At 45.7% G+C, this 21812-nt stretch overlaps 1 protein-coding gene across 2 annotated transcripts in view; it reads left to right on the top strand.

The window, feature by feature from the left end:
• The window catches only part of PTPRU (protein tyrosine phosphatase receptor type U), an 849745-nt gene that overhangs the window by 429161 nt on the left and 398772 nt on the right, over positions 1-21812 (top strand). For both annotated transcript variants that reach the window (XM_085647595.1, XM_085647594.1), the window contains exons 5-7: positions 522-637; positions 1456-1630; positions 14110-14403. In XM_085647595.1, the coding sequence (XP_085503721.1) occupies positions 522-637; positions 1456-1630; positions 14110-14403 (585 nt within the window). The remainder of the gene's footprint in view (positions 1-521; positions 638-1455; positions 1631-14109; positions 14404-21812) is intronic.

Here is a 21812-nt window from a genome sequence, read left to right as displayed (position 1 = left end):
TGTAATTGGAAGGAATTTTTTCCACATGATTGGCCAATCTGATATAACCATGATAGCGCAGTACTCAAACCGGGTTTTACACCGATGTAGGAGGATGTTGAGATAAAGATCACTGCTGAGAGATAATTTCCCTTGCCCCGGATGTTTTTTTTAAAATATATAAATGTTTTTGACCAACAGAGGCTGGTAATCGTGTAACAGTTATAAAACTGGTGTACGTTTATTTATGTAAATAAATAATGGTATATAAGTATTATTTTTTAAACACTATATAGACTGAATAATAAAAAATATGTTTGCGTACATTGACTCAAGTGGAAATCCTTTGCATAGTCAGTGATTAGCATGGACATCTGCATAGATTCTATTGTTATGGACCACCATTAGACACCCCTTGTTTGTGCCCAACATTAGCGGCTGGACTCCTTCAAGAAGGACTTTGACCACAGAGGTTTATAGTCTGATATTTTTGGTTTGGTGATGGTTTCATAGTCCTGATCATCTTCCTTCTTCTTCGACAGCGAGAGCGCCTCACTTTTCCCGCCTAGGGGAGGTTGAAGTCAACGCCGGCCAGAATGCCACCTTCCAGTGTGTTGCGGCCGGGAAGGCCACGGAGGCTGAGAGGTTCCTGATGCAGGTAACCAGAGTGATGCACTCGGGTGAAGAGATGTAAATGAAGTGGGTGGGGGTCTGTTACTACTGGCTGGAGGATAGTTCACGGCTGAGAGATGGGTCAGGGCTTGTTTAAACAGGCCCTATTCACGTGGCGACCACAATGTAGCTTTTGCAATTTTTAGATACGGCCTGTACTTAGTCACTCAATATGTTCCAGCTGCCACCCCTTATTTTTTTAGCAGCTTTCTTACAGGGGTACTTTTCAGAGCTTTGCAAAAGTTATATGTGCAGCCAGATCTGGTACACAAAGGACACCGGGGAATTAGTCACCATTAGAAGAACCCCTTGTTCTTATTCTGGTATCTTAAGGTCTTTAGGGAGGTTCCGGAGGGGGGCCTAGATTTCTGGTTAGGGCCCTGCATTGTCGAATTGTTGTATTGTTTTCGGCACAGGCCATAAAAGCACAGCTGATAACATGGCTACCTCAGTCATTCCAATGAGCCTCTGCCAGTTGAAGATGGATATGTCTAGGAAGGTTTTGGGCTCCAGGTCTTCATCTCTTGCTAAATGGGTCTTCAGTGCCAGTAAGTCTATCTGAGGTTAAAAGACACAATAAATCCCAAGTGGACAACAAACATCCTTTGTGGCTGTCCCTTGTGAGGGGACCTTCTAGAGGTCTTGGCCAAGAGCATTCCTCATTTGGAGGTTTGCTTGAATGACTTTGTACAGCTTCCTTTTGACAGATGAACCTACAGGGACACACTTTCCTAAAGCCCTGCAGTACTAAGAAAGCAGTGGCTACTAAAAGGCGCTATTAATGCTTTATCTCTCTTTTCGCAGCGGCAGAATGGCGACATAATTCCGGTAGCATCAGTGAAGCACATCAGCCACCGTCGGTTTCAGGCGTCCTTCCGACTGGAGGAGGCCACCAAAGAAGAGCAAGACCTGTACCGCTGCGTGACGCAATCCGGCCGGGGCTCGGGGGTCTCCAACTTTGCCGAGCTGATAGTGAAAGGTGAGTCTCTGTCCCCTCCCCCTCAGTGGGGATCCTGGAAGGCGGTGGCCAGTCACCAATGTGGGTGCCACCAAGTATTTTTGAAGGGCCAAAGTGGGTGAGCAGTAGATGTAGGCCTCATCATGCCTACGTTATCGATACCGTTCCACATCCATGTTTCTCCTCTGATGATGCAGAGTCTCTGTCTTCAGACTTTAACTTCCCCTTTGGCCACACTATGCTGCCCTCAGTCTTTGTTGTGACAGTCCTTACTAACCTCATTAACTCACAAAGCTTTCCCCAATCCTACTAGACACACAAATGGCTAAGGCCATCGATCTAAAATCAAGGGTAAAGATGACTTATGTCACAGTGGTTTCTTACGTCTTCTCTGCTTGTTTGATTACTTGTAAAAATTAAAAAGGGCTGAAGGATGTGCAATCAATCGATTATGGTCTATATAAAAGCACTTATGAAATGATGTTGAATTTATTTAATTGATGTTCTGCTTTGTGGTCATTTCTTGTAGAATTTTCCCTGTGAACTGGTGATTTATAAATATATGTTGCAATGTCTATTATTAGATTTTCAGCTGACAACATTATAGACTATGGAATATACAGAGAATGTTGCCACTTCATTCTCATGCCACCTGTCTCCTGCACATGGGTGGTAGCAGCTCAGTGATAGCAACCAGGCCCTCCTCTAGCCCCACCCCGGCCACTTTTGTGCTCCTTGTGTCCTTAGCGGAGACCTGTGGCACTTGAGCCATCAAAACACTCCTCCTGTTTAGTCGACCGCAACACCGCTTTTGTGAGCCTCTTCGAACAACCCTGGTCCTCATGTTGCTTGTATGCACTGTCTAGAGCTGGGGGGCCGTCCACAGACAGTCCTGGCCTACATGTTGGCTATACACACTGGTAGGAGATGTGTGCCGTACACAGACAGACCTGGCCGATATGTAGTGAGTAACCACTGCTAGCAGGTCTGTGCCTTCCACAGACAGCCCTGGCCCATGTGTGGCTTTCAGACACATACAATCAGACACTGCCAGCATGCGTGAGACCTTTAAGTACTACCCTAGTCTACAGGTGACCCTAAATAGCCAAATATTCATACACTGCTAGTAGGTGTGTGACCCTCCATAAACAACCCATGTCCACATAAGCACTGTGTATACACCTGCACACTCCTAGTTGATTTGTGACGACCAGGGCACAAGTCGTAAAAAAAAGATGTGTGGGGGGCGACTAACCAAGTTAGGCGGCATGCAAGTGACACCATGGCGCGTGGCATCACAGCGCACGTGGCATCACAGGAAATGACATCACAAACCATGACCTAACAGGAAGTTATATCTGATTTTAAGACCACACACACGTTTAGCAGGTCAATCTTGAGTAAATTTGAGCACATTACGAGATTTAACAAATTAGATTTTGCTTCAGGGTTGTGCAAAAACGTTTTTGCCTCAATATATATATTAAAAAAAAACTGCCAAAAATAAATTAGCAACAATGAGAAAGTTGGCAGTAAACCTGTTCTGCTTAATTTGTTGCTGATTTAAATTTCAAAATAAATATCTTATGGGGTTAAGGCACCTGCTGTAGAGATCTGTGTGCCCAGTAATTCTTAGGGAATAATAATAATGGTAAAATTATTGTGCTAGGTAAGCGGGCTACTGTTTTTAACACACAGATCATTTTGTTACTTGGAGTTCATAAATTGTAATCCTTCAAAGCACAGTGAGCTATGAAGGACATGTGGTTCCTACACCTTGTAACCCTCACTGTCTTATGTAGCACAGCCTGCACGTTGATTTACACGCTTATATGATTTATTGTCAATGTATATTGTGCACATGTGATGTAAAGCGCTCTGACACCCTACATTGGGAGGAGTAGCGCTATGAAAGAAATAAAACAAATAATGATATTTGAATTTGTGAAAATGCTGGGACTGGCCAACACATCTGACATGTTTACAGTGCATGCATATCTCCTATGCAGGCACTGAAGAAAAGTCAAAGAATGCCTCTCTTGTACTTGTACACAGCTGTGTGCCTCCGTTTCCCCTCCATTGCTTCAAAGTGTGAGATTCTAGATTGCTCCCAGCCAGGATACTTGAACAAAGGAGGCCTGATGGCCCCTTAACTTCCGCCTTTGTTTTGGGCCCAGCTGGAATTTAAAATAACTAGGCCCCTCACCACCTGCTCCAAGGAAAACGGACAACGTGCAAGCTGCTGACTGGGTCCTGGTGTCTGAAAATTACACCAGACGTGTTCAGCCTATTTCATAGGGGACAAGCTTCTAAGCAGGGTAGACAAAGTCCACCCTGTGAAAATAGTGGGTACCAGCGCTTACTTTCATACTCTTCTTTCGTATTCTTTTCTTCTCTTTTGTTCTCTTGCCTTCACGACTTTCTCCCTTTATTTTCTCACCCTTACTCTGTCTTGTAACCTTAATGTTTTTCCCCCTTCCTGCCTTTCCCCTTTTCCTCTCTTATCTGTTTCCTTCTCTTGCTACTCATCACACGTTCTCTCGCTTTCCTTCTCGTTCTTTCTTTTCTTCTTTTTTCCTCTCTTGCCCTCTCTCCATCGCCCCTCACTTTTTCTTTTATTGTTTATGCCGGAGACCTCAAGTAATTAATTTGTTTCACGCTGGAGAAAGGAGAACAGCGACCCAGCGAGAAACAAAGCCCGTTGGAATTAATCCGCTTTGACGGACGGAGCCCCAGCAGCGGCCGGACCCCGGTGCCTGGTTGGTAATTCTCAGTTTCAGAGCCTGACTCGCAGCTCAGAGAGACCGAGGCCCAGAGAATGAGTCCGTGTCACCCCCGCGGCCCCCCATGGACGCGGGGATTGGATTTCGGCAGGATTAACAAGCATTAACGGAGTCCCTCTTTTGTTCTTGCTCGGGGAAGTCGAAGATTTTAATTTCGGCTCTTAATGACCGGGCACTCTGGATCTTCCGGTCCTCCTGCCAGGTTTAAATGCCCCCGCCACCCTACGCTTTAGTCATGCCTGCGGTGCGTCAGCGCCCCCTAGAGGCGAAGACTGAAATATAACCGTCTCTAGGTGCTCTGAGTGAAAGGGAGTGAGTGACTTTGCTGCTGAAATGGCTAGCTAAAGGTAACTGCAGTGTAGAGTCGTACACAGCTGTGCCAGTCTAGCAGTGTGCCACCCTAGGGCTTGTTCCCCTTGGTGCACATCAGTGGCAGCTCATCTCACTTAACGCCGGTGCCAGCTTCGCCTAGTGAAACCACAGTCTTGTATACTCAGAGTTTAAAGTGCAATGAAAAAAGTGGGAGTCTATCAAAGAGGCGTGGCTAAAACTAAGCGGCACATTTATCATAAAATCGCGCAGCCAGCCATCTTACTGTGCTGCGTGATAGGGCAGGAATGCACTCTATTTAACATTATACCGTGCATTCCTGTCTCTTGCGCTGGCACACAATGTGCTGCTTAGCGCCAACGCAGGCACCCGTGCACCGTGGTGCAAGGCAGCCTGCGTTGTAAGCAGGATTGCTTTTGTGCAGGAGAGCGCACCTTCTTGCTCAGAAGCAATCCCGAGACATTTTCCTTTTGAATGCAGCACATATAGAAAGAGTAAAAAACAAGGAGAAATAAAGATATTTCTCGTTGGTAGGCCTCCCCTGGGGAGGCGTAGCATTTTGACACATTCCTAGGTTTACCAATATTGGTATAGCTGGGAATGCGCCAAAATCCATGTGTGGGAACACACCCATGGAACGCCTCTCTGGGCGGGGTAACACAACACCACGATTTGCGCCGCATTGCATTACTCTAGATTTATCAAGCCACGCAAGTTGGTCTTGTGTGACTTGATAAATCTTAGTTAGTAGTTTCGTCGCCCTTGCGCCTTATTGCATTACGCAATGGCAACACAACTGCTTAATAAATCTGCCCCTAAACTTTTGCCATTTCTTCAGTGTGTCATCCGACCGGTAGTTTGGTTCCTCTCTGAGGTTTCTCTTATTGCATCCAGATATGATTGTTAGCTGTTGAAGATAAATGAGTAACAACAATCTTTTTATTGTAAATAATATTGAAAATGTTTAAACTATGAAATTATGAGACTGTGAATTAAACATTACTGCAGGCCACCAAAGGGATAGTTTTCTTCAGAGTGTCTCAATCACTCCTGTTATGTTGACTCTGTTAAAAAGGTATGTCCTTTTTTTTCTCCACATCTCATTTATCTGTATATCTTACACCTCATCTCTTTCCTCTTCAGCACTGTTCTTTCACTCTTTTTTGAACACACGCATTCACCTGTAAGCACTACATGTTTTTTACTGTCACCTTGTCATTAATTTAACATCTGTGTACCTCTTTCACATATATTTACACAGAATCCTAATTGCAACTGGAATACATAAACATTACCCTGTACGGGGAAACGGCCACTACAACGCCGCCGTTTCCACGCATACACTTAACCACGCATGCGTGGTCACCACGTATGACCTATACCACGCATTCCTTTACTACGAGATGCATAATAAAGTAATGTGAGTTAAAGGTAAAAATAAAAAAAGAGGGTTGGGGGGTCTCCCCCCCCCCCCCCCCCCCCCCCCCACAAAAAAAGAAAAAATTTACCTGATCAACGCTCTTCTGAGCTTCTTGTCCTTCGGGCGAGGAGCATAATTAACAACGTTATTGCGTACGTGCGTCTACGTACTGCATTACCAAAAAATTGAAAAAGGACAAAAGAAAACAGCGACAGAAAAAGAAATCCGTCCATAGAAAGAAAAGAAAAACGGTGAGTGTATAATTTTATACTAAATTTAAAACCTTAACCATGAAAATGCCATTATCATGCATAGCTATACAATGAAAATCGTTGTTAAGGTATGCGTGGTAAAGGGATTTTCGATGTAAAGAATATTTGTGAAAAAGGCATTCACGTTGTAACGCATGCGTGGAAAAGGCATGCGTTGCAACGGAATGCGTTGAAACGTCATACAACCCCCTGTACGTTCTGCAGGGGGACCAAGGATTGGACGAACATGTATTCTGAACCCCTTTTTGACCCTCTGACATGCACTGCGACAAACACGCACTGCCTTCAGCCCCAAATCCAGAGCTGTCCATTGATGCCCATTATAAATATCTGGAGGCGACTCAGTTCAAAGTATCCCGGAAATATCTTACTTAATCTTGCATTCCGAAGTGTGTTAAACATATGAAATATAAGCTGAGACTAGATCGCTGCATGGATTATATTATCTTTTTTTACATTCATTATTCCGAAGTCAGTCAATGTTTTTTTGGCAGTAAAGTTAAGGACGTGAATATAGGGCCGGATAGGGACCTGTTCCAATGTCTGTTTTTGACTACTACCTGATCTATGACCCGTAGGGATCCGGCCCACTTAATACCCTGCATCTACTCTAACAAGTTTCACCTCCCCACCAGCGTCCGCTTGTTTCTCTGGTGAGAAGTGAGGCTTCTCACCATTTCTAGCGCCTCTTGCTGTCCACCAGCGTCAGCTTCTCACCTATAATGTTGACCAGCTTTGAAACTGCAACTTTAGAGTAACAGTTGCAGGCTGTGTAACCCCGTGCTTAATTTAGTAGATCAATCAATAAATAAATCTTAAAAAACATAAACAAACTAACGTGCAGAGTCTCAATGTTCTTTTAACCCCTTCGGTGCTCATGACGGAACGGTTCCGTCATGAGCCACGGTTGAGCTGTGCTCATGACGGAACCGTTCCGTCATGACCACGCCCGCGCAAGATTCCGTCAGCACAGCGGCGGAATTTGCGCAGCATGGAAGGGGTTAAGAGCCAGTGCAACCAAAAGTCAAGGTCACCAAATACCAAGGCTGCCTAGTCTTGATTCCACCTCTGTGCCTCTTTCTTGCACCATCTTACGCTCCATTTCTCTTTGGCTCTATTTTGCAGGTTCATTTTCATCCATGCCACCCCATACCACTGTGTTCTATCTTTTTCTTCCTTATTTCTCCCTCTTCTACCTTTCTGTTTCTTACTTTTGTCCAAAGTCTGATGATGAAAATAAAGTCCTGGTTTCCAAAAATGAGTGCCGAAGGGCACCACCTGCACAGATGAAGCAACTGGTCACCCTGTGCCAGCCACTGAGCCTAGAGTCTTCTTGGGTGGAGTTAATCCAATCACGTGGACTCCTCGCGCAGTTTTAATCATTGTATGGATCCACTCTGTGCTGCCAGCTGGGGTTATGACCATCTGACCCTCAGCCCCCCTGTTGTACATCTTTCTTCAGACTCCTGCCGATGCTCTAGGCTTCTCTCTCCCATGTTCAGCTTGATGTTGTCCAACATGGAACGCCTTTGTGTGATGTAATCGTTGGAGAAAGCTGGCTTGTGGTATAGCTGAAAACCTGTCCATGATTTCATCAGCAGAAAGAGCCAGTATGCCATAATTTCTCCTAGTGGAGAAAATAGCTTGGCATGGCATTGTTTGACCGTCTGTTTGTAATGGAAAAAAGCCAGTTTGTGAGGTTCATTAGCTGAAAGCGTGTTTGGGACCTGAGCAGAGAATTATGTTGCATGACGTCATCCCTCCAGAAAGCCTGTTTGTACTGCTGAAAGCCTGTTTCTGACAACATTAGTGGAAAAGGCTGGCTTGTGGTGCTATTAGCGTAAAGCCTGTTTGTGATGTCTTCGCTGGAGAAGACACGTTGTGATATTATCAGGGACATTTGCGACATCAATAGTTAATGCTGGTGTACGTCATCAAAGGAAAAAGACTGTAAATGTCATTGGCTGAAAAAGCCTGCTATGATCAGTGACAAAGCGGATTAGGGGTGTCATTAACAGGAAGCGTGTTCGCAATGTTTTCAGTCTAAAAAGCAGGCTTGTGATGGTATCAGGCACGCATGTGACATCAGCAGAGAAACACCGTTGCATGTCATCAGCCGGAGAGAGCTGGTTTGTGGTGTCAGTAGCGAAAAGCCTGTTTATATGGCATCATTAGTGGGAAGCCTGTTTTTAGTGTCATCAGCAATAAGTGCCTGGTTCTGGTGCCATCAGAAAGGGAAACTGTTTGGTATCATCTGCAGGGAAACCCAGTTTGTGATGTCATCAGCAGAGGAAGCTGGTTTGTGGTGTCAGTAGCGTTAACCCAGTTTGTAATGTCATAATTGGAGAATGCAGGTTTGTGGTGTAAATATTTGAAACTTTGCTTGTGATGCCATCAGTGGAAAAGCTGGTTTGTGGTGTCCTTAACTGAAAGCCACTTTGTGATGTCTTCATCATGAAATCCCTGCTTCTGGTGTCATCAGCAGGGAAAGCTTGTCTGTGATGCCATCAAGAGGGGAAGCCTCCCAAGACTCTCCTGCCCCAACAAAGCCATGTCACCGATAAGAAACCAAAACAAGTTATTTCTTTGGGTTATTGGTCATACAATCCCAAGCCATATTTATTCACACATATACACAAAAACACATTCTCATTTATTCATGCACAGTAACCCAGAATTGTACATTTTCTTTTACAGGGATTATTACCTAGCCTTAATAGAGACACTAATACATGGTATTCACCGAACCATTGCTAAATATTGTTCCTGTGCATCCTGTAAAATACATTTGCGAGTGAGATCATGACTGGTCGCAGTGTCCCTTCCTCTTACCCCAAATAAAATGTACATGGGTGGATCCTTCTTTAAGGGAGGACCCCCACTGCCCCCCACCCCACCGGGGTACTCATGTGTAAGGGGTCCGCTGGCCGCTAGGATACCTACCTCGGGCAACTCTTACACCCATCACCCGAATGGGATACTCCTGTGCAAGGGCCCATTCTGTATGCTAGGATACCTCCCGCGGGCACCCCTACACCCCACATTTATACCCCCCCAAGGGCCTGTGCTAGCTTGTGCCTAGTGCGCTTATGCAGGTGGTTGGCAGGTAAGGACTGCATGCCAACAACCGCCACCAACCCCGTGCCCTTAACACCTCCTTTCGACTTGCTGCTAGCACCTAAGTTCCCCCAGAATAACTGTAATACTAAGCAGAAGATTTAATGCTGGTGATGCGCTTTGTCTGGAGGCAACTTCCTACCAGGCGGCATGGCAGGTATCCGAGTAGACTAAACGAAGAGGCCAGTAACTGCCATTATTAAAAATCCCCTTCTCATGGGGAAGATGCTGGACAATGAGCTACCGTGGCCCCCAAATACACCCAAGAACTCTGTCGGAGGAGCTTTCACATTTGAAGATCTTATGTCAGCCATTTTCCCCCAAAAAGCCTACCATACTGTTTGTGAGAAATTGACGTTGTGATATTGTCAAGACAGACAGTTCTTTAAAATGTTCTTCAGAAACCCGCCCACCTGATTGTGTCCAGGCCGAGCTTGCATTAGCAGCCCTTCCCACTGCTGACAGAAAGCATCCACCGGTGCCCACTAATGCACTCTGACCCCCAGCACCAGGCAGGGCTGCGAAAGGTGGAACTTGTGAAAAACAAAAAACCTGGATGTCACCAAGGCCGGACCGTGCACAGGTTGCTGCTCGACTGTCCCTGGAATCAGGGAGGAAGGGGATGCAAGAAGCACCGCTCCAGCTTTCTGGCCCCCTGTAAGGAAATCAGGCCCCGCGGCCACAAAACCGGCCCAACGGAGAAGTGCCTGGTGCCCGCTACAGCCAGTCTGGCCCTGGATGTAACCTTGAAAGTGGAAGAAAACAAAATGGGCCACGTCTTGGTGCTTAGCCGTATTCAAATTGCCAGCTGAATTATTTATAGCCCCAGGCCTGCCACCGAGAGTCGGTGAGAAGATACACCGCGCTACAACTCTTCCTCCAAGTAGGTGCTTGCAGCGCTGACACCCTACTGAAAGCGCTATTTCAGAGAACTATGGCACAGCCAGAGGTGACCAACCCCCCAAAATATTGGTTCGAGGAACCATAAGCAAGGCCTTGCTGATTTTGCCAGTGTTTTTATTAAAATGATACCCTGCCACTTTCAATAATGTAAAGGCTGTTTTCCAGTATTCCTGGAGCGGTGAGTCTGCTCACGCATCCCTCTGGCGTGTAGTGACCGATTCAAGGCAGAGTTATTTCGCAGGCTGTACGTTGAGTGATTGTACTCCTTAATACATACAAAGGTCATTAGGCCGTGTAACACCTTTAAGAAACTGCAGAATATTGTTTTTTGGTGCTGCCTATATTTCTTTTGTGCGCACAAGCTCAATTCCCATCTTTAAAATTAAGAAGGATCGCACATACCACACAGCCTCCGCCAACGTGACCTGCTACTATGGATCCATGCGCTTGTGCATCAGAGGCAGCACTCCTCCGATGAAGGGGTACTAATGCAGGGTGAAGGTAGGAGAGGTTAGAACCTGTAGAAATCCACTGCATCCAAAGGGAGAGGTCAGCATGGTCCCCAAAGGCACACTCTACCAGGACGGAGGACCACAGAGGCATTACCCTCCTCGTGACTGCCCCCCAGGATAAGAGACCTATATGCACCTGCATCCAAAAGGTAATGAGACTTAAGTAAACCCTTTAGGAACTGCAGTGTCGCTGCGAATATTGTAACATGCATACCTTGGTCCAGGGAAAGGCCGAGCCACCCGAGGCATGGCTATGCCCTGAGCTACAGCTCCTCCGGGGAGAAAGAATTATAAAGGGGCCCTAACCAGGGCCGGATTGGCCATAGCAGGCATTGGGCGTTTCCCCAGGAGACTGGAACAGTGAGGGTCTGTTTGAAGCAGTTGGGGCCGGACTTGTTACCGGGGACCAGTTTTGCTGCAAGGCTGCAATATCAGCCCTCAGTAACACGAGTGCTGGGGTTGGTTTAGTTAAGCAGCAGTGCTTCCAACTTGCACCCTCGCTGTCCATGCGGGCAGTACAAGCTCTAGCCAGTCGAACACTGTGCATGTGGACAGGGAAGGCAATCTTACACTTACGCCATGCATACAGGCCCTTGTCAGCCTCAATCTCTTTGTGGAGGACATAAAAGCAAATTGAGGGAGATGAGAAGAGGTTCCACGCCTCCTGGCCATGTGCATCCAAGGTGGCGAGCGGGAAAAGAGACCAGCTCGCCGCCTCGTGTCGCCTTATATGGGCGTGGTTGCCGCATCGTTGGAACAACCCCAGATGCACTTTAGTGCCTACGGGGGTCACGGGCTGGCTATCAACTCATGCCACATTCCTCTCAACAGGGTCACGGCACACCACGCTGCAACCCCCAGTTTGGCGACGGCTCACCACCATTTTGGAGGCTCCCCTGAATCTGACAGCCTTTGTCATATGTTCTTAAGGACATTCTCTGCATTCTTGAGTGCGTAAATTTGTCATTTATACCTGTAAGCTTATATCTGTAAATTCTGATGTATTATGTAACGCTGCATAGTGCATTTCGAGCATTCAAACTGTAAAGCACGATCATTACCTTGATGTGGTATACGCTATACAAAACTTCAATACATTTTTTTTTTTTTAAATGGTTTCATTTCAAGGAACTCTGCTGGAAGACCTCTGTCTTCTGGATTCCCATGCCAACCTCTGAAATGACCCTGAAAGTACAGCTTCAGTCTCAGCAGCGAGATATACCTACCAATTGCTTTTCTCCTACCAGAGCCTAAGAAGCCACCATATTTGCGTGCCAGGTGAGGCAGGAGCTATCAGTAGTGAAATGGCAAAGTCTTCCAGTCTGATTAACAAACTAATGCAAAAATACATTCAGAGATTTCGGTCCCGTTTGAAATCACCTTTGTGGCATTCAGACCTTCCCACTAACATGCATGTACAGGTGCCCAAATTGCAGCTTCATTTCTCTTTACCTGGGAAAGCCACATGAGTTTTCTTCATATTAGTATTTCCACAATCTGGAACTGTGTACACAGTACAAATGCAAATTGTGAGAAGCCACCAACTGCGTGAAAAGTACATTTTTACTTCTTTGGACAGGGTAAACATTTTTTTTTTTTTATAATGGAGGAGAAACCCTCCTCTGCATTCCCAACCAGGTTTTGGGGTATCTGGTCCCTTTCCCGCCACGGAAAGAGAGTTACTCCAGCCCTTTTCAATAGCAAACCTTTTACTATTTCCAGAATTTGAAATTGCTCACAAACTCTTGAGTTTGTGGGCTTTCACAAACCTGCAGGGTAAAATATGCATTGTAATGCCAACTTCCCACCCCTTGCACAGTTTACACCTGTATCATTATATGCGGTCATTGCACACAATTATACGGGTATAATATGTATTTACACGTGCTTGGCATCCTTGTGCGAATACCTAAGAGGCTTACATTCAGCTATTTTTAGCTGTACATGTATGCTAATGATGTAACATGCCTCCGTGTTTCACAACCCCATCCGCTGCAGGTAGCTGTTCGCAGAATTCACAGCTCCTGGTGTCTACCCAGGCTTTCTGCAGCTTTGTGTGTGAAGCTGGGCGCAGCTATTGTCTGTAGGGCATCCTTGCACGTATATTGCATTGTTGCATTTTTATAATGCCTCATACCCCCGATGAAGCCCAGATGGGCTCTGAGGTCAATGAGTAAGAGGCTACTCCGTGTGTTGGATATGTGTGCTTTTTAGAGTGTGGGTTTCTGGAGTGACCAATGCGGGAAACATTCAGTGCAGGACACAGTGCTTAATTTGAGCCGGTAGTTTCCGGTGCTCAGCCCCAGCACTTAATTGATTTCCGGTGCTCTGCACTTAATTGTCACCTCCACACTTATGACAGTCTGCCACTTGGTGGCGCTGCTCATCTAATTTAGAGATGAGCAGAACAACAGCTGTTTATGAATACAATACATATTAAAAATGACTAATACCTGCTTCCCCAGTCCTACCTGCTTCCCCAGTCATTCCTTCAGCTTTGTGGAACCTGGAACAATCTGAACTGTGGCACATGCAGGAAGGGGGAGATGGTCAGTAGTTGTGGAACCGTCATTGGCAGCAATGACAAGGGCGATGGGTGGTGCAAGCTGCAGTGGCCTCCTGGCCAGGGCCCTGGCACGTATTATTTTACAAATGAAGCCCTGGCTGGACATGAGGTTGGGAAGGCTGCTCCAATCACGGTGCTGGGAACTGACAGCTTCCCTTCACCTTGAAGGGAAGCAGAGAGCTGTGGGCAAGGACGGGCTGCACTTACTGCTACGTTCCATTCTCATGAAACTCCTCTGGGCGAGGACAGGACGCTCTCTTTTGTCGCTTAACAGACTGTTGATAGGTTAATGTGTACAGGAAAGAGAAAAGGGTAATGGAGATGGAAAATGAATTAGGAGGGCAGAGAGATACGGCTTAAACCGTAAATAAAGAACATCAAAATGTCAGAACAGCAGGAGCATAATATTTATTCAAGCCGAGGAAATGAATCCTCGGCGGGGGCTGAAAAATGAGGAATCAAATGAATTCTGTGTTTGAAACATCCAGAGCTGAACCAATCCTAATTCTAATCGTGTGGTTACAGTTAACATCTATTGGTTTATACAATGTATGACATCACAGTGTTAGACCTAAACTCCCCTTTGACCTCTTTCAGAGCCACCGACCCCCATAGCCCCTCCACAGCTGCTCCGCGCCGGCTCCACCTACCTGATCATTCAGCTCAACACCAATTCCATCACCGGCGATGGGCCAATCGTGCGCAAGGAGATCGAGTACCGGCTGACGTCAGGGGCTTGGTCCGAGATCCATGTGGTCAACATGCAGACCTACAAACTGTGGCACCTGGATCCGGACTCGGAGTACGAGATCAGCGTGCTGCTGACCCGGCCAGGCGAAGGGGGCACCGGTCGGCCAGGACCACCCTTGGTTAGCAGAACCAAGTGTGCAGGTAGGCATGGCTGCTATGTATGTGCTGTGTATATGTGTAAGGTGTTTTGTGTTGGGTAGTGCATTGGAACTGGTCTCACTATGGGCAACCCTGCGTCTCCACAGTTGTACCCACGTGGAAACACCATCATCATAAACTTTATTTCGATCACAAAGATCATAAAAGTACATCACAAATACATTTTAGACAAAAATGTACATACAAACATGATAAAATGAATCGCAAATACAAGTATGCAACAAGAAAAAAAGGTTTGCAGGCAACCACGCAAAAAGACAAAAGTCAGATCGTGTGAGCAACAGAATAAAAGTGCAGTAGAGGGGCTTTTTCCCTGGCCTATACCTTAAGGGGACCCAACTCCTAGGTAACAAGCATTTGCAATGTAACAGGTCTCGCATGAGGTAGAGTTATTGCTATTGTAATGACAATTTTGCATAATGGTTTTGTTTGGAGTGTTTAAATGTATTTAACATGTAAGTAGTTGTATGTATGTGTTTACTAAGTATGTAATGTGCAATTTATTGTTTATTTAGTTTGGTGGCAAGAGGAGTAGTTCGCAGCAGTGTGCAGGGTTCACTATTGCAATTAATAGTTGCTTGGATGGTATGATGATTTGTAGGATTATTAAGGGTATTCATAATGTGAATTACAGTTGCGAGTATTAGTTGTAGTAATGGGTTTGTGTACTGCAGTATATATTGTAGTATATGTTTTTGTGTGTTGTAGGCTTCAGGTGATACCACAATAGATGGTGGTATAGATAAGACTGAGAAATTAGCCTCTGAGACAGTAAACAAAGTGCTAGAGGGCATGTGTCTGGCCCATGGAACGTAAGTAGTTAGGCAAATGTTTTCCAGTTGGTGTGTTTGATATAAGGGAATGCAGTGAAGATGCCTAAAGATGGTCTGATGGTTGCTGCATACGTTATAAATTGCGTTCTGCTTAGAAAATGCATTTTTTGTGACTGCATGTTGTACTTTGTTTATTAACGGCACATTCAAATGGCACCTCTTTCTGTTTCTTTGTATGTAGTAGGTGAAATTATTTCCATCTATGGTATAGCGCTCTATTTTTCTGTAGGTTATAAGAGTGCTGCATTTAGGCATGTATAAAAAACACCAGCCAGAACTATAGCGTGAGCTACCCTGAAATAATGGGGTAAAGTTGAACAATAACGCGCAATGAAAATTTTAGAAGCTACAAACTGCAAGTAAAAGCGGAAAAAAGATCGGAAAAGGCAGTTCAATAAAGACTGAACAGCCGCAATGTGCTGAACGGGAGCAAAATAAATCGGAAGAAAGGAGTTTGCAGACAGCGAACGCAAAAGACATAAACGTTGCAGCATGTGGCTTTTTGCTTTTAAATAATGTATGGCACACGGTAGATGGGAGCATAGGCACACAATATGGCACTAGCAATTCCCCTAAAGCACACGGGTGTGGCGAAATGACTAGAGCTGCGGAGCAAAAAGCTAGAGAACCATGTTAGAATCACGGCGTTGGCTTACCAACCTGTGATTGTGGGCAAATTAGTTAATATCCCGCGCCTACCAATAGGCAATGTGTTTGTGTGACTATAGGACACACAGAAATATTCCACCGTATGCAGCCTTAAAAGGCATCCACGCTGAACAGTACAGGGATGGCCACTGTTAGACACAGTGGAGTAATGACTAGATGTATGATGTACTGTAGAAAGGCTGTTCCTGTGAAAACTGTAACTTAAATAGCACAGGAGCTGTACCCCCTGGACCCATTGAGCTAGGGCCCCCTATAACTCTCGCAAATGCGAGACCTATTGCACTGCAAGCGCTTGTTATTTTTTAGGACTGATTACCTCTTAGCATGGAGTTTGGAGGACCGTATGTTTTATTTTTCCACCTGAGAGTGGCAGTGAAAATGATCAAAGCGCATTCCAGGCATCTACCCGGAGGCCTCGCTCAATCTGACCTCAATAACCCCTCGCCTGTCCACAGCTCCCACCTCCCCACCACAGCGTTTCCCAAGCTTTAACTTTTCCATTTAGAGGAGGACTTCACTTTATATATTATTGCAGAGGTACAGTGGACTTTTGGAGGCAGAATCGACCTCTACTGTAGCACATTTACAGAGGCAGTTCACTGCAGCAGACTCGAAGCAGGCTGCAGGGGCATGCCTTTCCCTATGTGGTCCAGCAAATGATGATGCCTACGAAAGGACTGGTACTGCCCAGAACATAGCATGCAAAGCACTCTTCATCGGAGTCCCCTGGCAGAGGCAGACCCAAGTCCCCAATGTAGCTGAGGCAACGTCTACTCCATGCTGCCACACACAGAGGTAGGCAGAAATAAAACAGCACAGAACACAGAGGCTGAGACACTGAAACGAGAGCAATAGAAACACCTCCTCACCTCCTCGCCCCCTCGACAAACACACCGATTACTGCCACTCTACCGTCGAGCTGTTCCTTCTGAACTGGGATAATGGGCGGGAGGGAGGGAAAGTCAAAGCGTGCCATGTGCACGCTGTGTTGAAACGCCGGGTGCACATCTCCTGTCCATACGCGTGCACATCTCCTGTCCCCCTTCGCAAGCAAAATCGACAACAATAGATCTCGCAAGCGAGCACCGCAAGCGCTGCGTCGCTAGGCGAGACCTAAAAAGGGGCACACACCAGAATAAATATCAAGTCCGTGGAAAACCGTAGCAGCATACAATAGGTTTTCTCAATAAAAAATGGGCTGTGCAATTACAGTTTGTGTCTATTTGTGGCACAAGCCTTTCGAACAACCGCACATACGTTAAATAATCTCAATATAAAGTGACTCATGCAGATACAGAATCTATTGATCAATAACACGTGCCTTTTAGTCAAACTATATATAAAGTCCATTGAAGACAATAGCAGCTTACATTTGATTAGCTCTATATATAAAGTGACCCATGCGATTACAATTTGTTCCAATCAATGAACTGAGGAGGAAAACAAATGGTTTTGCAATCCCCGGGGCCTTGTTCCAACACGCTTGAACCAGTAAAAAGCAATAAAAACAAACATTAAAATTACTTCAGCGTAAAGTCAACATGCATTTGCATCAGAAGTTTGCCATAAACCACAAGAAGAGGTGTAATGAGAAAGCTTAGACCCACATCGGACTATTACATCCATCCAACTCATTGGTTAAAAAGGACAGATGCCTTACAAAAGTCATTTATTAAATCCATGAAAAACCGTAGCAGTCTATTTTGGATTATCGCTATATAAAATGACCCACGCTATTACTGGGGAGGAAAACTGGTGATTTCGCAACCCCCAGGCCATTGTACCCATTCATTTCAACCCCTAAGGGACATGTACTACAGGGACATATGACTTTTAAACATAAACATCAATTGGTCACTTTCTTTGTGAACACTTAGAGTGCCTAATCCAAAAAGCCATCAAGAATTTAGCCATACAATAAAAACACTACTCTACTCGTGTCAGTGCTAAGTATTCTACTTTTACTGCCTTCCAAAATATGCAAATAAATCAAAAGGCCTGGTCAATTGGGCTGATATTGCTTTTAAAGCCGACCTCCAAATCTGACAAAACGTCTTTTTCCATGATCCACTCCTAGAGATGATCAGGTGTACCGTTTTGCAAAAAGATCCTATGCAAGGAGTCGATCAGACGAATGGCCCTATAATTCCCAGGATTGCTCCGATCCCCTCCTTCTTGAAAATCCAGAGGATCTGCGCTAATTTCCAAAATACTGCGATTTCCTTACCAGAAAGCATTGCATTTGACAAGAGATTAATATATGGACCCCACACCTCTGGATTTCCCTTATATAATGTATTTGGGATCCTATCCGGGCCTGGAGCTCACATGTGGAAACATACCTGGCTAATGATCTGAGCAGTTGCAATAACTTTGCGTTCCAATTAACCTATCCTAGAAGCCCTCTGGCACGACACGGCCAGTTCATCATGGGTCATTCTAACGCCACCCACGGGCGATGTCCAGGTGTAAAACATTCTTTTTTGAATCAAAGGATATCTGTGGACACAAGTACTGGATGACTGAAAAATCTACGGTATAAGAATCTAGAAAAACATCAAGCACACGGGAGCCCTTGGTGTGAGAAAGCCAGGGCTTTAAGTGGGATGATGAAATTGGGGGGGGGGTCTTTAAAAGGGGCCAGGCACACCTGTTAAAAGAGGCGTGGCCACTTTTTTAGGGGTATCGCCTAAACTATGGCTTTCAAGGTATTTTGTATAGATTAGAAAAATGCATGAGGTTGTATTATGGCACGGTTACCAATTTAGAATACCCCTGCTGTATAGCACTGAGTAGATGACAACATCAGCGTATCCTCCCTGGATGCTCTTGGGGCTCGGGGAGATGGGACAGCGGTCGATCTGACTTTGCAGTGAATGCCTATAAGGCAGTATAATTGCAGACTGCCCCAGCAACTCCCACATGCATACTAGTAACCTTTCAAAGGTAGGCCCGAGTTTTCTCTGCATAGACAGTATACATTCCTGTGCACCTGCATGCTAGCCTTTGAGGCAATGTTAAAAATTAAAACAATTATTTTGTTTAACGTTTTAATTCAGTATCATGCCCAGACCTTTGCACAAAATTAAAATGTTAACAAGTGGTTGGTATTTGTCTCTCGGAAAGATGTAATAACTTTGGGATAGTAGGTGTGTTGCAATCTGTGTAAAGTGCTTTAAGTTTAAGGAGGAAATAGTGTGTGCTCTGTCATTGCAGCAACGGACACAAATGATAAGGTTTTATGCACAGAATAAATCCATCACTGACTGATATTACATTAATTACAGATTCTTTCTTGAGGAGCAGTGTGTACCACTTCATACCACACCACAAATCCCAGAGGCCTGGCCCACAGACAGCTCGTGAAGTAAACAGAACAAACAGATCAGCAGTTTAACAAACTGACAACAGGCATACTGACACAGTGTTGCTGTAGGGTTGCCACTGTCACCGTGTAACTTTCCAGGTTCGACTCCAACTCAGCCTTTCATCCTCTTGAGTCTGATGGGTGAAGGCGGCTGAGATGGGTGAAGGCAGCCGTTATCATGTGAGCGCCCAGTGCCGTAGCAAAGGTGCTATGAGTGCTTGTGCGAGCGCGGGAATGGAAGAGTGAATTCCCCTGGAGGACGGCAGAGTGACACACATTCCTCGTGACTTGTATGTTCCACTCCCAGGCCAGAGCCACCACTAGCTGCACCAGTGCTTAATTTGTAATAATTTTTTTTTTTAAAGTAAGTGTCAGGGCCCTCGTCAGGAGGCCACTGCAGCTTGCACCACCCACTCCCCGTGCCAGCACTGCCAATGGCAGTACCTGTGTGTAAGTTTGAAAATTCAAACAACTTGAGGCCCCCAAAACTATAAAAATGGCTTGAACAGCAGATATTGGTTGTTTTTATTGCATATTGAATTAATAAATAACTTGTTCTCCTCATGTCTAAATAACACAAACAGCGCCTCGTGTGGCAGCTGTCATACGTGCCGGTGTTGACAATTAAGTGCCGGTGCAAACCACCTCAAATAAGCACTGAGTTACAGACTCCTGTGCCCCCGGACAGGCAGCAGATGGACACCTTTCTTTCTGAGCTGAGCGCCTTCATGCGATAGGCCTTGTTGAATGTCTTTACCGAATCACAGAGCTGCAAAGGCACCAACATGCAGTGACATAGCCACTGTGTCAGGGGCATAAAAACAGAGCCCGATAGAGACACGTTTCGATATCCCCTTTTAATAACTGCCAGTGCTGAGCCCGGCCGATTAAAAGCCCTGGAGAAGACATTCATACACCTGGGAGCCCCCCCAAGTATGATGTTGCCCGCTCGTCATGAATCCTGTTGCCTCCATCTGTGGTCGTTGTCCAACAATATTTTTTTGTTCATACCCCTGGGAGCCCTCAAGTGGGATACATGTGGCCAGTTCTCATAAATAAATATGTAAAACCCCTAGTTCATACACTCAGGGGCCCGCACGGGTGACAAATCCTGCATTGGGGCCCTCGACTCTGCTACTGCCAGCTCACGCAGCTTGGAGTCCATTGGTAAGACGCAACTATGTTCGTTAGGCTGGTAGGTCTCTGGTCAGTTCTGATCCTTTCATCGAGGCCAGAAGTTATCTGGTCACATGCAGCTGAGTTCATGCAGCTTGGGAGCCTTCTGGTCCCACGAAGCATCAGTGTGAGTTTGGAAGCTTTTGAGACAGTGAGAGATCTTTTCTACAGTAGAGCAACTCTCAGGCGAGCAGTCTATGTGCAGCCTGGGAGCTTTGGGACATGTATAGCTCTGTTCCCACAGTTTGTAAGCTCTCAGGTCAGGGGGTACAGCTTTGGAGCTCCCGGATCGAATACAGCTCAGTTTAAACAATATGGAAACTCTCTGTCCAGATATACTGGCGTTCAGACAGCATAGGAGCTACATGGTCAGATAAAGCTCGGTAGGTTTTTGGGCGTCCATTTACCAGAACGGACTCAATTCGCCCAAAATGGCATCCTGGGATAATACCTGTTGCTCAGGTGTAGTCTCTGGTCAAACGTTATAGAGGACTGCAAATCCCAGAGGGCAGTGGGTTGTAGGTAAAATAAACTAGGGTTTAGTGAGAAAAGAATTGGAGCAACCAGCAGCACTAGACGAGGGGTTATATCAGCTGGGACTATAATTGTCATTATCCGGAGGAGGAAATATAATTGTCATTATCCGGAGGAGGAATCTCCCAGACAGTCTACGTAGGTGCGGAAGGCCCAGGCGCGAGCTGTTGACACACACGGCAAAATGGCGCCATTGTAGACCCGTTTGTCGATATTTCATCCTACACGAGGAGCTACGACAAGGATGAATAAACAAAATGCCCTCGCTGATAGTAAGATAAAATGAGGGACGTTTGTGTCAGTCTTCTTCCGTGGTATATAAAATGCTGGCCGGGTTTCAGCCTCATCCCTTCTATGCGGGAGATAAATTGAAGGACTTTTGTCCGCCTTTCATCACCTCTGTGCCATTATTCCGTCAGCCTTGTGAGAGAAAAAAACGAATCCATATTTTCATCTTCCCGTCCTACGTGTGAGAGGAAATGAAGACTGTTTGTCGTCCGTCCGCTCTGTAAGTGGGAGATAAAATGTACGTCCTCTATCCACACGGTGTTGATAAAATGTGTGGTTTGTGTGCTCAACGTCTCGGATTCGCGGTTCCGGCTGATGGTGTTGACGTACACGGTACATTAACAGTGGTTATTGATGGTTTAAGTTGAACAAGTCGTGCACCGAGAAACGAGCCAGCGCACGGGAGACCTCCTGGCACCTGGCTGCAGACACCACCATTTAAATCCCCGAAAAAAAGCTCATTAAGGTGACAAACTATCGACGCCTTGAGCCAAACAGAAAATCCCCTGGTAGTGGAAACCAGT

This window comes from Triturus cristatus, chromosome 3_2 (genome assembly GCF_964204655.1).
Source record: "Triturus cristatus chromosome 3_2, aTriCri1.1, whole genome shotgun sequence".
Lineage (NCBI taxonomy): Eukaryota > Metazoa > Chordata > Amphibia > Caudata > Salamandridae > Triturus > Triturus cristatus.
Note: the sequence above shows the minus strand (reverse complement) of the source record. Positions and strands in the feature narration are given on the sequence as shown.